General features: G+C 39.2%; 1 protein-coding gene across 4 annotated transcripts in view; it reads left to right on the forward strand.

The window, feature by feature from the left end:
• The window catches only part of RGS7 (regulator of G-protein signaling 7), a 274,534-nt gene that overhangs the window by 166,742 nt on the left and 92,533 nt on the right, over positions 1 to 15,259 (forward strand). For 3 of the 4 annotated variants that reach the window (XM_009276206.1, XM_009276213.2, XM_009276221.2), the window contains one exon: positions 14,640 to 14,746. The exons of the other annotated variant lie outside the window; for it this stretch is intronic. In XM_009276206.1, the coding sequence (XP_009274481.1) occupies positions 14,640 to 14,746 (107 nt within the window). The remainder of the gene's footprint in view (positions 1 to 14,639; positions 14,747 to 15,259) is intronic. 4 annotated transcript variants of the gene reach the window in all.

A 15,259-nucleotide genomic window follows, 5' to 3' on the forward strand; every position in this document is an offset into this window, starting at 1 on the left:
CCAGCCCTCTCAGTCGGTAGAGCATGGGAAGCTGAAAAGTCCTTGACTGGTGTAAGCATTCCCTAGCAACAACTAAAACATCAGTGTGTTATCAATTTTGTTTTCCTCCTAAATCCAAAACACAGCACTGTACCAGCTACTAGAAGGAAATTAACTCTATCCCTGCTGAAACCAGGACAATGTGGAACCAATATCTCAGCGTAAGGCAAATGTATGTAAGGCCCATATTAACTTCCTACTGATGCATCAGATTTTGAAAATAACTGGCTTCGGATACCAAATCCTGCTGATTCAAAAATATTATCTGTTCCCCATCTTGTCTGCTTGCGTTGTAACTCTCCATGCTAGCAGCTGCCACTTTTTGATTATTCAGCATGGTCAGAGACTATTATGTTACTGTCTTTGTTAATAACAATAAAACATATATTTATTGACTTAGCTAAGGACAAAAGTACAACTGAACAATTGTAGAAAAGGTATGCTCTTTTAGGGAGAACACTGATAACTTTTAGAAATAAAGCTCATTAATTAATTGCATAAATGAAATTATAATGACCTTCCTAATAAAATATTTGATCTCATTTTTACTGAAGTTACTAGGAATTTTTGTGCTTTTCTTACTGTTTGACAGCCTCCTTCTGAACCTTTGGGATCGTACCAAGTTTGGGAGGTTTGAGAGGAAGAACATTTACTAATTCCCAATTCATACTGGCATAATTAATTAAAAGCAGCTAAATAATTGTCTAGAGACTTCATTAGCTTTCTGCTTCCTTGTTTCCCAGAGAACTGTGTTATATAGTAATGGAAAGTGCAAGTAGGTGGAAGTGAGATTTTAAATCTGGACAAGTTAATTGAATGAAAGTAGTTGAAATCCTATTTCATCTTGCCAACAGCTGCTGCAGCTATTTATAGTCAAGTAAACAAAAATGTTTTGATATTTACATGTTGTATGTAGTATTTGATGACTGGAAGGTTAATGTAAGGCCTTCTCTTGATTTTGTTACTAATTGTCCTTAAGAGGGTTTTCAGTTTTCCCATAGCACGTGTAGAGAAATACTGCTGTCCACACAGGAGCATAGTGACTATTCAAGAGTAACTGAACTGCTGGGTGCTCTAGTTTACTACGCAAAGGACATTGCCTGCCATTTTATCTTGGACAGATTAATATTTCCTAGGCACTCTCTCATTTTCCAATATTCCCTTCCCTCTTTTTCTTCCTTTTTTCCTCCCCTTCCCTCCCCTCCCCTCTCCCTTTTTTATCTCCATGGTTCATTCCCCAGTTTTACTGCATAGAATATCCTCTGGTCCTCATTTGCTTACAGCTGCTGGTTGGCTCTAAATCATATGTTCTTCTCCATTCAGATGTTCTCCCTCTAATGTTTCTCCTTTCTTCTAATTTCACTGGTTGCATTCAGTCACCTACTCAAATTTCACAAATTTTCGGGGTTTTCACTGTTTGTGTGGCAGGGTAGGTGACACAAGCCATGCTGCAAGACCTCATTTGGCTTCAGAACACTTGGATCCACAAACTATAAAATACCTAGTGACAATAGAATCTAATTTTTATACGTGCTAAAAAATTACTGTTCTCACTAAAGTTGAACCTCAAATTCATTAAAAAAAATCCAAATCATAAAAAGACTCTATTCACCTCAGTTAGGCATGCAGAAATTATAACAAGTAATTTACACTTGCTCTTGAAAGTTGGCTTCTTAATTACTGTCTACTTTAAGGTAATACTTTAGATAAACTGGAAAACTTAACCTTTTAATAGCTTTTAGCGTATTAGAAAGGTTACGAAGAACTATAAATGTGGAATATTTGCATCTTGAAATTGTGGAATTATTTACATCTTCAAATATAATCATTAGCGTGAAATAAAGCAAAAAGGTAATAAGCAACTACTATATCATAGTAACTGTGGGATAAATAAAGTTTAAATGTTTTGATTAAGGTCTTTCAGAGAAATAATAAATGGTTGATTTTTTTCTTTATAACATAAGTGAAAATTGTTATTTCTTAAGGTAGCTTCATATATTTGTCACCTATCTTGAGGATATTTTCAAGTAGGCTGGTTTGAGGAAGTTAGGGATGGGGATTTACAGTTTCACAGCTAAACCTGACATGAATTTTAGTAATAGTGACTGCCACTATAACTGCATAATAAAATTAAATGTACAGACAACTCTCTAGAGAGTTTCAACTGTAAATTCCCAGGGGTTTAAAGTTCATGTTAATGAACTTTTGCAAATATATGCTCTGAACTATCTGAAGCAGATGAAAACTTATGTCTACAAGAAATAGATCAGAAGTAATTCATCTATCCACAATAACTTTTACCATAGTAATGATGACTGACTGAGAATAAATTAGAAGTGAAAAGGTGTATTTAAGTTTCTGCACGGTACATTTAGAAGATATTCTGACATGCCAAAACTATGTCCAGGAAGAGCAATTAACCAATAAATATATTGCGATTTCAAATTTAATATTAAAAGAGACTCTGCACACCGAGGGCAGTTAAGCATAATAGTGGTTAGTTGTTTGTTTTTTTTTTTTTTAATTAGCAAGCGAAAAATCTTCTGTACAGCAAGAAAAAATGTAGGTAGCAATGAAAATTAGTTTATATCTAATGCATGCTCCAAAATACTAGAAATTAAGTGCATTTTGTACAACGTCAGTAAGAACGTAAGACAGACAAAGCTGCAGTCAGACCATCTGGACCATAAGTTGCTTCTGGCAGTGGTCAGTCACAAATGCTTAGGAAGAAACTTGCACCGTAGGAGAAAGGTGCTGTAGTGGTCCCTTGCTTTGCCTGTCCAGCTCCTGACAATCTGAACCTTAGGGAATCCCCTGACCTGCAGGTGTTTCCAGTTTCTTGTTTAATACTTCCTGAATGACCTTTCTTCCATTGCTTTTACAACACCCCATGACAATATGTTACACAGGTTGATCAACTATTATAGATGTATATTTTTGTTTTGAAGGGTCTGATAATCACATGGGTTGACTCCAAGTTCTTGGGTTCTGAAAAGTAGCAAATTATTATTCCTTATTCATTCACCTTCTCTTGTCTAGTCATGATTTTATAGACTGCTATAATGGCTGTCCTCCATGGTCCGCTTTCTGATTTGTGATATCTCTTGTTGTATGGAAGCCTTCATAGACCTCTTACAATCCTTATCCTCCTTCTTCCTGTGTTTTTTTAATATATATCTAGTTTGAGATGAAATGACCAGAACTCTGCTCGGAATTTATGATGTGGGTGTGCTATGCTGTATACTACCAATGTCTTCTGGTGTGTTTTCTATTTCTTTCCTAATAATTCATTATGTTCTGTTTGAGATTTGAGAAGACATTTTCACAGAATCCTATATAGTGACTCTAGTTTTTCTCGAGCAGCAGCAGCTAACTTGCAGCCACTTCCTGGGCATGTGAACTTGGGGAGGGAGGGTTTGTATTTCAAATGTTTAGCATTTATCCAAATTCAATTCCACCTGCTGTTGTATTGTCTAGTGAATCAGTACCCTGAAGTCCTTCTACATCTCCTCACAACTCACTTTTTACTTACCTCAGTAATGATATACTTTTAGCAAATTTTGCTATATCATCAGTCGCACCCTTCTGTAGATAATTTAGGATGATACTGAACAGTTCAGGATCTACTAAACACAGCTACAGTGGTTACCCCCTTCAGTGTGATAACTGCTCTACTGTGCCTGACCTTTATTCCCGTCTTTCTACCTATTGCTTTTTCCATTACTTTCTATCCCAGATCCGCTTAATTAGTTTATAAAACATTTGGGGGAATCATGCCAAGATCCCGTGGAAATCCAAAATAATATGTTAACCAGATTTTCATGACCTTATATGTTCAGTAATTCCACATAGGAACACTCACAGAGTTGTGAGACATTGCATCCACCAACAAAGTAGTGCTGAGTCTTTTCTTTTCTGTCGCATTTATCTTTATTTTCATTCATTCTACCCTTTATTATAGTTCCTATCATGTTGTCTGTTGTATTCATCATGGGCATTTGTTGTGTTAATCTCTTTTCCCCAGATTTCCCCTGGATGTCTTTCTAAAACTGAGGACACACTTTCCAGCTTTTTTTCCTTTAGTATTGAGGGTGATTTAAATGATAAATTGCACACTACAGCTAACGGTTCAGCAATTTAATATTTGACTTCCTTAAAACACAGTGACCTTTACGTTGACCCAGCTACATGCTTTTGTTCATTTTATCAATTTATTTTAAAGCCTTTGATAGTTTTTGCTGCTGTTGTCATCAGTGCTATCTCTTCCTTCTACATTTAGATTCTGCCACTAGAGAAGAAATAGGTCATTCACTGAGACCTCTTCTCTTTTTGTGGGAAAAAAAGGCCCTTATGAAAGGGTTTTCACTGAGCTATTTTTGCTAGTTAGTGTCTGTCAGTATTTCTCTATTTCTAATAGCAGAGTTTATCTGGCTGAACTGACAGTTCTCTACAATTATCTGTGTAAATCCTGTGCAACGGGGAGAAGGGAGCACTGGGCGGGGCGGGGGGTATGACAATAGGAACATGTGATGGCATAAAATGGAGTTTTGCAACATCTGGAAAGTTTACTCTCTCATCCTTCATTTTGATGTGGACAGTGAAATATATTTTACTTGCCAGTCAAAGAAATGAATTATAAACAATGGAGGAAGAGAACTCTGTAAAAGTCATCCTGTTTGTAATAACTGCCTTGGTTTTTTTGTATATATGCATCCCAGATAACTGTATCTGATCACATGAGGAATAGCATTCCTATGTTATTCTCTGGAAAGCTACCTCCACTGTCTTTGTTCTTACCTTGCCTGAGCTTTGATGGTATTTTTCTCTGATATGTGTCTCAATGATACCAATTTACTTATAAAGCTTTTAACTCCTGCTGGACTTCAAAAGCACAGCATTCTTCCTATTGAAAGAAATACATTATTTTCAGCATTTTATGCTCTCAGTTTGCTAGAGGTATGAAAATTGTTATAAAGAGGATTTTATTCTTCTTTACTCTATTGAGTGCAGTAAAAGAGGCAGTTATTTTTCTAGCTGCTGCTGCATGTTCTTTGTATTATCTGAACTGCCTGGTCATAAGTGGGTGTTCTGTGATTATGACAGCAATGCATAACAATGATACAAAATTAATGGTTGATGTAGTAGCAATTGATATCAAAAAAGACTTAGAGACTAAAAAAGTGTCATGATTCATCTTAACGAGCAGTAATCATAGCAAGAGTTTAGTGCTACCTATTGCTTACCCTCACCTAACTTCAGAAACTCCACATTAGTTGACATCCCTCTGATTCAACAATACTATCTTCTGTAGTTCCTTCAGGAACAAATATTTTGTGCACTGGAAAAGCCTGTGCCCACTCTTGCTATTTGCTGGCCACAAATCCAAGTGATGCATCAACCACACCAGTTATTCACATGCCCTGGATCTGCCAAGCCTTAAACACGGGTCTCCACCTTTGAAACCCCACCCCAGACATATACCTGGCTATGGCAGTGCCTATTGATCATATGCTTGGAGCGTGCTGTTGTAACTGCTCCTGTGCCTGCGATGTCCGAACACAGCTGACTGAGAGGGGAGTTGGCAGGTGGCTAGCTGTGCCTTGCCTTAAGTGTGACAAAGAAGGGGAGAAGCAGTGACGCTGTACTGCGGCCAGGGAAGGGTACCGTCGTACAGGGCACCATGTCTGAGGGAACCATGATGTAAAATACATTTCCTGGCTGACACTCGCTTGCACAAATTCTTGGGTGTCATGGGCCGTGGAGAATGTATCACATAGTTCCCCTCTGAATGTTTGCAGGCAAAAAATTTGATCACACATCTGCAGACCCAGCCACTGGAGGAGAAGAAAGTAGGAAGATCTGGTGTACTAGTGACAACTGGCAAGCAATATATAAGAAAACCTGAAATAATAGCATAATAATTCTACTACTGAGTAGAAGTAGTCTATGTCCAATATTTTGGATCTTCTACGGATGCTTGAAATTGTGGAACAAGATTTCATCTGAGAGGATTTTCAAAAGTACAGTATTTGCAGTAATGGGGTTTTTTGTAAATACTTTTTTATTTTGTCTTTAGCAGGTTTGCTCAGAAGGGTGCACATATGACACATATATTAGCACAGAGTTTCATACTGGAGGGGGGAATGAGTGAAGTGTTAGGAAATATCTTATGAAGACAAGTTCAGACTGTCATTAGGAAAAACGACACACAGGTTTTGATTTTCTGTATTTTGCCCTGAAGAAGCATGGGAATCAAAGCTCAAACTAAGAAGTTGCAGTTTCAGGGAAGTGCCAGCGGGAAAAACAGGAAACCCATACTTCAAAGGAGTCTGGATTTCATCCTTCTGTCATTTCAATTTAAAGAGACAAGATATATCAGTAATAAAATAACAAATAGTCTGTGATGTTTGCAAAATTGAAAATAGAAAAATTCAAGAGTAGTAATAGTGAAATTGGAAGAGCTGTTTTATAAATGCTGACTTGGGTTGGTGGGTACAGAGCTAAATTCCACCATTGGAAGGCCTGATTGCTGGTGTGATATTGGTAGGTACTTTAAAAAATTGAGGAGAGAGATGACAGGGAAACTAAAGGCAATTTTAAACACATTCAGGCCACTTTTCATCACCGTGTGCTGAATGAACTGGTTATCTAGTGACCAAATTGTGCCGTGTTCTGTTTTCCCTGGTAGTTAAGTCTACCCACTGCTTGCAGCTTGGATGGATTTCTTCCACCCTCTGTAGCTGCATGATTCCAGTACGGCAAACAAACACACCAAACAAATATTTGAGAGGTGAAGTTATAACACTGCTCAATGCCAGCACCTCACTCCCCACTTATCTGCCTCATGAAACCTCAAGTTCAAACTCCCCCCCCCCCCCCCCCCCCCCCTTTTTTTTTTTTGTGTCAACAGGAAAGCTATGGTGCTCACCTCAAGTCATTACATTTTGAGGTCTCAGGGGTCTGCCTTTCAAGATACAATTTTATTAAGAGAATAAAAGCCAAGCTTTAGTAGGAAGTAGCAACAGTTAGTGTGTGAATCCGATGAAATCCAATAGGAAACAATCACATAAAAAATTTAACAGACAATACTTAAACAGTTTTTAAGAGGAGGGTTTGTGTATTGCTAGCAGTGAGATGCAACTTCTCTTTCAAGGACTAACTTCTTTTTTTCTCCCATTTGATAACTCCTTTCTTTCTTCCCTTTTTTTTTTTCTTTCTTTTTTTTTCTTCTCCTGTGAGTGAAGAAAGGTCTTTTGCTTTGGTTTTTTTTTTTTCTTTCTTTCAAGAAACTCTAGGTCAGCTTCCCCTTTCATTCAGTCTTTCATGGTGGCATGACTTCTTTTGATCTTGTCTGGATAAAATCTTTCCAGGGTTATGTCAGACATTTAGGTCAGTCCCAATTCACCCACATCCTGTGAGCATGTAAGGCAAGACTGGTGGTGTGTCCCCGGTTTGCTGGATGTTTTTGTGAACAAAGTAGTCGATGTTTCAGGTATGCATCATTGTCTCTGGACTTGAGGTATGTGTGTAAGTGACACCCTGTGTTATAGACCAACTCAGACTGTAAGGGTGGACATTACCATTCCTTGGGCAGATGAGTATTCATGGCACATCTCTGATACGTTTTCCCCCTTACCTGCTGAGCAATGTTCCTACTGATGCCTCTGGCCTGCTGATGGCATCAGCAGCCACTGTCTAGCACACAGCAAAAGCAAAATCCTACCTATTTAGGTAAGCTGCTATGGTGGCAGATAACTTGGTTTGTGATGGTTATCTTGGAATCGAGCATGAATCTCCTTTTAACTGTGTTTGGGTAAATAATACCTCTTCCTTCACCGACTCTTTTGCCCTCCCTGAAATGACTCTTACTGAGTGCTGCTCCCTTTGCAATATCGATCCTTCAGATGGGACAAAAGAGAGAGGCTTATAGTGATGTGGGTGTTCAAGAACTTTTCTAGATGTTTTATTTTCCCCTCTTTAAATGCCACAGTCAGGCCCAGAGAGTGAGTCTCTCCTACGCTTTGTGTGAGCGTGAGAAGCAAGTTGTATTTTATTACTTTAAGTTAAAGTTAATCCTTTGCAGCTTGTGTTCACACTGGCAATGAAATGACAGCAGGAGTGAGGTGAGAGTAAGTGATAATGTCTTGGCATTCGACACTTAAAATGAATGTGTGCTCGTGAAGTTCTGACTCATTAATTCTTTTTCCAGGCAGCCGTGTGGCTTAGCAATGCACTTCAGTACTGATGGATTTTAGATTAGACAAATAACCCAGAATAACAAACACTTCGTTGTTTGATGGAAAGGGAGGTTTTCATTTGTTTGACATTTTTGTATCAAAAAGTATATGAAAAACTTGCACGTTTGGGTTTTCGCTGTCACTTACATCATATAACAATCTTAAAGACACAAAATGCCCCAAGCCACGTTCCTTGTAGGAAATCTTTCTCCAGGACTGAGCTGCACGAAAGAACATAAAACAGACTCTGAAAAAACGCTGTTTTAAAGTAGAGCAGAATTGGGAAACACCCTGTTTTCCTTTACTCAGTCCCTCAGAGATTACTGCAAGCCACTTTAGATGTTGTGAGACTGTAACTATAATGGTATGATACTATAAAGTATTTTATGGACTTCAGAGTAAACATAAATATAGAGACCACATCACATGAAGACCTGAGATGCATAAGGAAAAGTGGAATCCACACTAATCACTGAAAACGTATCCTTTAAGGGCTTTCAAAGCACAGAAACATGTTTATTCCAAAGAAAAACGAGGAACATCCATCCTTTTTAATCCCCTTCTGTGGAAACAAATTGTTCCACTGATATGACCATACCCTGCAATTTAAGGTGAACGAACTATCATCAGTCCATACAATAGTTATTAGAGCAACGAGAAAACTGCACTATGTTTAAGAAGAAAATAGAATGAAAACTCAACAACCAGGGTATCATTCTTTAGATTTCGTCAGGTTTGCATTGTCCCAAAGCATTGAAAATGTCTGACTCTCTTGTATAACAAAGTATATTAAAAGTGACTAGCATTTAATCCATCAAGATCACTCTCCTTGTAATGGCACAGCAGATGGCTGGGCACTATTACTTCTCACAAAAATGATTGCTAATCAATTTATGTACATGTGTTGTTCACTTTACCCACTCAGCTAAATAAAGTTCAACAGCAGAGTGAACCATGGAATTTTAAGCTTTTTTTAGCTTTTAGCCCAGCGATAGCATACACATTAGGAATCAAAATTACACCCACAGCAACATTTTGAATTTATATAAAATATTTCATATCCTGTTGAAATGCAACAGGCTCATAAAGACGTATTTCTGTCTTTCACCTGAGGCGTTTCTTTTCCATTAGCTGTTACAACTTGGAACACTGTCCTCTTTTAGCTATGAAAAATTAAAACAGTGGTTTGGGTAAATTTGTTTCTTGAATATGCTGTTCCACTTTTCAGCAGTATCACTGCTAGGAAGTATACCTGGAACCTCGGTTCAGATAATTGATGTCTCCAAAATAAGCAGTCAAGAACAGAGGAAGCTGAAGGCTACTCTGTTCTGCCAGTTACACTTCCATGAGCTTTGTCTCCCTCAGATTTTTTGTGTGATGTCTCTGGCTGCAGTTTTTATTCATTGTATAGTAGTTGACTGCAATTTGAATTATGCCTTCTCAGTGAGGCTATCTGGGTGTAATGGAGAATGTAGTTCACGTTGCTTGTTCTTACACACTGTGGCTGAAGATTGGGAAATAGTAGTTGTGTAGATACCACATTTCTGTGTGCGTCTGTGTACGCTTGCCATTTAAAAAAACACTATTTTCTAGTTTTTAGTCTATGTTCCTCCAATTTTTTGAATTTGTATTCTGAATACGTGTAAACATTACTCTTTCTACCTGGGAACTTTTACATTTAAAAGCATTTATTCAGGCTTCTTTTTTCTTCTCAACTGATGAACTTCATAGAAGTTTTTCATGTTCCTAATCTCCATCTGCCATTCTTCCAGATGAAACGTGCTTCTTCAAGTGAAAATCCCCTAACTCCACATGCAGGAATAGCTGGGGGATGCAGCAGCTGTCTGAATTGAACTTCTAGGCATTTAGGCATGTAGGACTAGTCTAGTGCTGTCTGCATTTTCCTTTTCAAGCTCATGGTTTTGTTTCCTAAATCCTACTGTTCTACTTCATTGGCTTCTTACAGTATTTATTTTTCAGTGTGATTTTAGCAAATTGAGATATATATCAGTGTTGCCTTTGTTGTGTCTGTAATACACTGGACAACTTCTTGCTTGGAGATTAGAAACCTCCTAAGAGCCGAGTTTTCTTTCTGTGCAGAAGTTCTACTGCTGCAGTGCAGAGCAGCAGCATTAGTCCCCTACCAGTCTGGTGTGAGGCAGGGTTACAATTTTGTGGATGTTGTTCACCTGTTTGAGCCGTATTTGATTTATAGGTTATTCAATCTCTGTGCAAAGATTATTGATAATGCTTTGGTTATGCAGTTGCCCCATTGTCAGATGATACCAATGGAGAAGATTTTAGACTTTCAAGTGAATGTCTTTATTCTTACACCATGCGTGGGTTTTTTTCCTTTTCTTTTTTTTTCTTTTAATAAAGCAGATACTGCTCACATTCCCAAGTGTGAGCTACAGTAGATCTTAGGTTGATATTAAAAAGGTATATTTGTGCATTTATATTTATGCAATGCTGGAATAAGTTGCTGGATTGATAACAATAAAAAATGAAAATTAATTGTCTATTAGCTGAAGGAAAAAAGAAGACATGTGACAAGTTTATATGTCCCTATTAACTCTTAATGGCTAAAGGGACAGAAAGATACCTTAACATTGAGTTAGTATAGATTCATCCTAGCTGAATGAGATTGCCTGAGGTGAGAATAGAACCACCTTAGCCTCCATACATAACTGAAGAAGAGATATAGGCTCCTATTGGGAATGATTCAGATCTTAAATAACCTTAATTGGCTTCTGGAGAAGGCCAGGTTGCTCTTGCCATTTTTTGCATAGAGGACTAGTAGTGACTATATACTTGTGTATATGACTCATTGCTCAATGAGAGAAATATAAGCTCTTACTCCTACTGTAACCAACCTTCCCAGGATTATAGGCTGCTCTGGCAGGAGCTTTCAAATAATTTCTTCTCCAATTGTCTCCATCCCTTTTTTCTGCTCCTTGTTCCACTTCTGCTTCATCCACCTAGAGTCACAGAGTTGTAATATAATTCAGGTTGAGAGGGACCTCAGGAAGACTCTAGTCCAACCCATTTCTCAAAGTAGGGTCAACTGTAAGGTCAAACACATTGTCCAGGACTTTATCGGTTCAAGGTCTTGAAACCCTCCAAGGATGCAGACTGCATAGCCTCTCGGGGCAGCCTCTTCTGCTGCTTGGTTGAAGTCAGATCCATCCCTGGTTTAGTTTACTACCATTGTCTCTCTCTTTTTTTTTTTCTTTTAATTGCCATGCAACTCCATAAAGATCTTGGCTCCCTCATTTGGTAGTCTCCTTTTACGCATTGGAAGGGTGCTGCTAGACACCCCCAAAACCTTCTCTCTTTCAGCCCAAGCAAGGCCAGCTCCCCCAGCCTCTCCTTACAGGGCACGTTCTCCAGCCCCAACCATCTTGGTGACCCTCCACTGGACTCACTCAAGTTTGTTGATGTCTTTCTTGTATTGGAGTAGACATATTATTCCCAACTGGACATAGTTGTCCAGGTGTAGTCTAAAGATTGCTGGGTAAAGGGGAATAATGTGAGCTCCTTGTGCTCTTGAAAAATATTACAATTCAGAATCCAGGAAGAACATGAAAAAAATCTGGAGCCTATTTACTTTCTGCTAAATCTGAAGAGAATGCGTTCTCATCTGCGTCAGAGCTCCCTAGCAAGCCCTGTCACCCTTATCTAAGAAATCCTGTCTCTAAAAAATGTCAGCACATTTCTTCCTTTGTTTTTCTCTCATTCCACGAAGATACATAATTCCTGCAAAAATAAAGTTTTTGGAATTGGCCGTGTGTGAAGAACAAAGAAAAGCTTAATAAAATTAAAAGGTAGACAAAGTGAACCAAAATGAAAAGAACCTCAGCAAATGACGCACTACAGACAGTGTTGACTCAAAATTTCTGATCCAAGGGATAATAGAATTTAGTGGCTTGAAAGAAATGAATAACAACAATATATGGACTTACATTAATTAGGATAAAGTTCAGATGGGGATTTGCAGACATCTCAAGCACAAGGAGCGAAGCAACTACCTTCTTTCTGTTAGAGAGATTTCTTGTAGGCTTGTGACTGGCAGAAGGCTTGTTAACAGGATTGTGGCATTTTATAGCAGGCCAGAGAGCTCACTGCTGGAGAGGGTGTGTTGGATTTTCTTAGATAATGGCTCTGCTGGAGGAGCAGGAACCAGTTTGCCAAACACAGAGATCACAAGGGTTATTGGGTATCAAATAAACCCTGGTAGGGTTATGTGCTCTCAGTTAAGTACTGTCCGGATCCTCTTTCTTGCTCCTTTCACATGCTTGCTGGCTTTGGGTTAGCTTAAAAATGTCCCATTCCACCTCCTGTATCTCCTATACCAGTGAATGTCTCCAGGTGAGCAAAAGGGTGAAAGAGGGAGTTTTCTGGGATGCTGATGAAGTATGGGTAAATAAATAAGCCTGTGTTTCCTTTTCATATCCAAAATAATAATGGGTGAAGCATAAGTGAATCCTTGTTTCTGTGTTTGTTCGCAAGAACACAGGTATTAGGACTTGCATTTCTTTCTGCATGATGATGCTGTGACTGCTGGTCAGATGCCGCGGTGATGTTTTAAAGAGGCAGGACAAGACAGATCCGTGCTGCAACATTTATGCTTGCCATTGCTGAAAGCCAAATTACAAACAATAGGAACAAATGAGCTCCTTTTAGAGGATGAATATGAATCTGTGTATGTTGTAGTGGTGTAACGTGTTTTCCATAGTGCAAATATTCATCCTTACTGATTCTGCATACTTTCTGGATTCATGCTGAATTCATATTTTAGATAAAAGATCCCTCATTTTTTAGGCAGATCTCGCTGTTTCTGTCTTTCTTCTCTTTGTCGTTTTCTTCCTCCCCTTTCCTACCTTTCCCACCTTTCCCTTACTCCTTAGGTGTCCAATATGGCCTTTTTATTGATCGTTTTCCTTTTCACATCCCTGATGTTGTCCTGCAGCAGTGTTGTCCTCTCTAGCACCAGCTCCTGTAACTGGTGGCTTTGTCATATAGCTCAGAAACCCTTATGGTCCTTTCCAGGGTTCATCTTTTAAAATTAGGATGCCTCAGTGGTTGTGGACTGATATTAGCAGGTTATGCTAGGAAATTTTTAATTTTACAACAGAAATTGCTGTGCAGCTATTTTAGGGATATGTACCTGAGTTGTTACAAGGTTGGTAAAGAAATATGGTAAAGAGACAGTAGGACTTAAATACTGCAACAAGAGCATGACTCTAACTAATGCTGTTCTCTTCCTACAACACTGTGTTCTTGTTAGGCAAATAATGACAATACTGAGTAAAAGACTTCAGGGACTGATACTGGACAGTGATTCACTGAAAATACAGGAGCACATATAATCCTGACTGTTACATATTATGGTTTTGTTCATTAAAGTGAATTGAATTCATCCTCTGTGTGACCAGTTCTGGACTCCTCACTACCAGAGAGACATGCACACACTGGAGAGAGTCCAACAGAGGGCCATGAAGATGATTAAGGGCCTGGAGCACCTTTCCTATGAGAAAAGCTGCTGTTCAGTCTGGAGAAGGCTCAGGTGGAAGCTCATCTATGTGTATAAATACCTGGTGGGAGGGTGTAAAGAAGGCAGAGCCAGGCTCTTTCCAGTGGTGCCCAGTGACAGGACCAGAGTCAATGGGCACAAACTGAAACACAGTAGGTTCCCTCTGAACATCGGGAAACACTTTTTTACTGTGAGGGTGACCAAGCACTGGCACAGGTTGCCCAGAGAGATTGTGGTCCCTCCTTGGAGATATTCAAAAGCCGTGGTCCTGGGCAACTGGCTCCCTGCTTGAGCATGGGGGTTGGATCAGATGACCTCCAGAGGTCCCTCAACCATTCTGTGATTCTGTGATCCTTTGTTATTTTCCCAGTAATGAGAAACTTTTAAGGAAAACTATCCTTTACTGTATTTCTGATAAAGCTAGTGAGGAAGATATCATGCAATTGTAATCACCTATTTTAACATCACGTAATCTGAAACTGTTCTGAAGAGGAAAAGCACACTGCACCATCAGGGTAAAAATGATAGCTGTTTTCAGCTTCAAAACAAGTAAGTGAACATTGCGGTGGGTACCTGCTAATGCTGATGTGAGTAGTGGAACTGCAGCTACAAATGGGACATCTAATAGCCATTTGTTAAGGAGAGTAAAGGGGTTTTTTTGGTTGCATCATTATATTACATAGAAAAAGACAGTGCTTTCATGATGGCAGGACCTTGACTGAGAGTCAAGTGGTTATCTGCAGGAGATAAGATGAATCTGAACAAGAAAACTAAACTGCTGAAAAGAAATTATTTAATTTTTTAAGTATATCTCTCTTTTCTTCAAACAGTGGAAGCTCTACATTTGGGAACACTGATGGCAGCACATGGCTATTTCTTTCCAATCTCAGACCATGTTCTAACACTAAAGGATGATGGCACCTTTTATCGATTCCAGGCAAGTGTTTTCAATATGTTCTTGACTTGCGCAAATGGACGCTCATATTAAAGGCCTTACACAAAGGTTCATGGCAAAAGCAAGTGATGCACAGTGCAATTGCTCACCACCCGCCGACCGATGCCCAGCCAGTCCCCGAGCAGCGGCCCCCCCGGCCAGCTTTCCCCCAGTTGATGTACTGAGCATGACGTCACATGGTATGGAATGTCCCTGTGGCCAGTTTGGGTCAGCTGTCCTGGCTGTGCCCCCTCCCAGCTCCTTGTGCACCTCCAGCCTTCTCGGTCAGTAGAGCATGGGAAGCTGACAAGTCCTTGACTGGTGTAAGCATTCCCTAGCAACAACTAAAACATCAGTGTGTTATCAACTTTGTTTTCCTCCTAAACCCAAAACACGGCACTGTCCCAGCTACTAGAAGGAAATTAACTCTATCCCTGCCGAAACCAGGACAACATAAATGATAGAGACTGTAGGAGTGTTCTCAAATTTTTTCTGCCATCTTCCCTCTGCATCTTG

Source organism: Aptenodytes forsteri, unplaced genomic scaffold, assembly GCF_000699145.1.
Source record: "Aptenodytes forsteri isolate BGI_AS27 unplaced genomic scaffold, ASM69914v1 Scaffold10, whole genome shotgun sequence".
Classification (NCBI taxonomy): Eukaryota; Metazoa; Chordata; class Aves; order Sphenisciformes; family Spheniscidae; genus Aptenodytes; species Aptenodytes forsteri.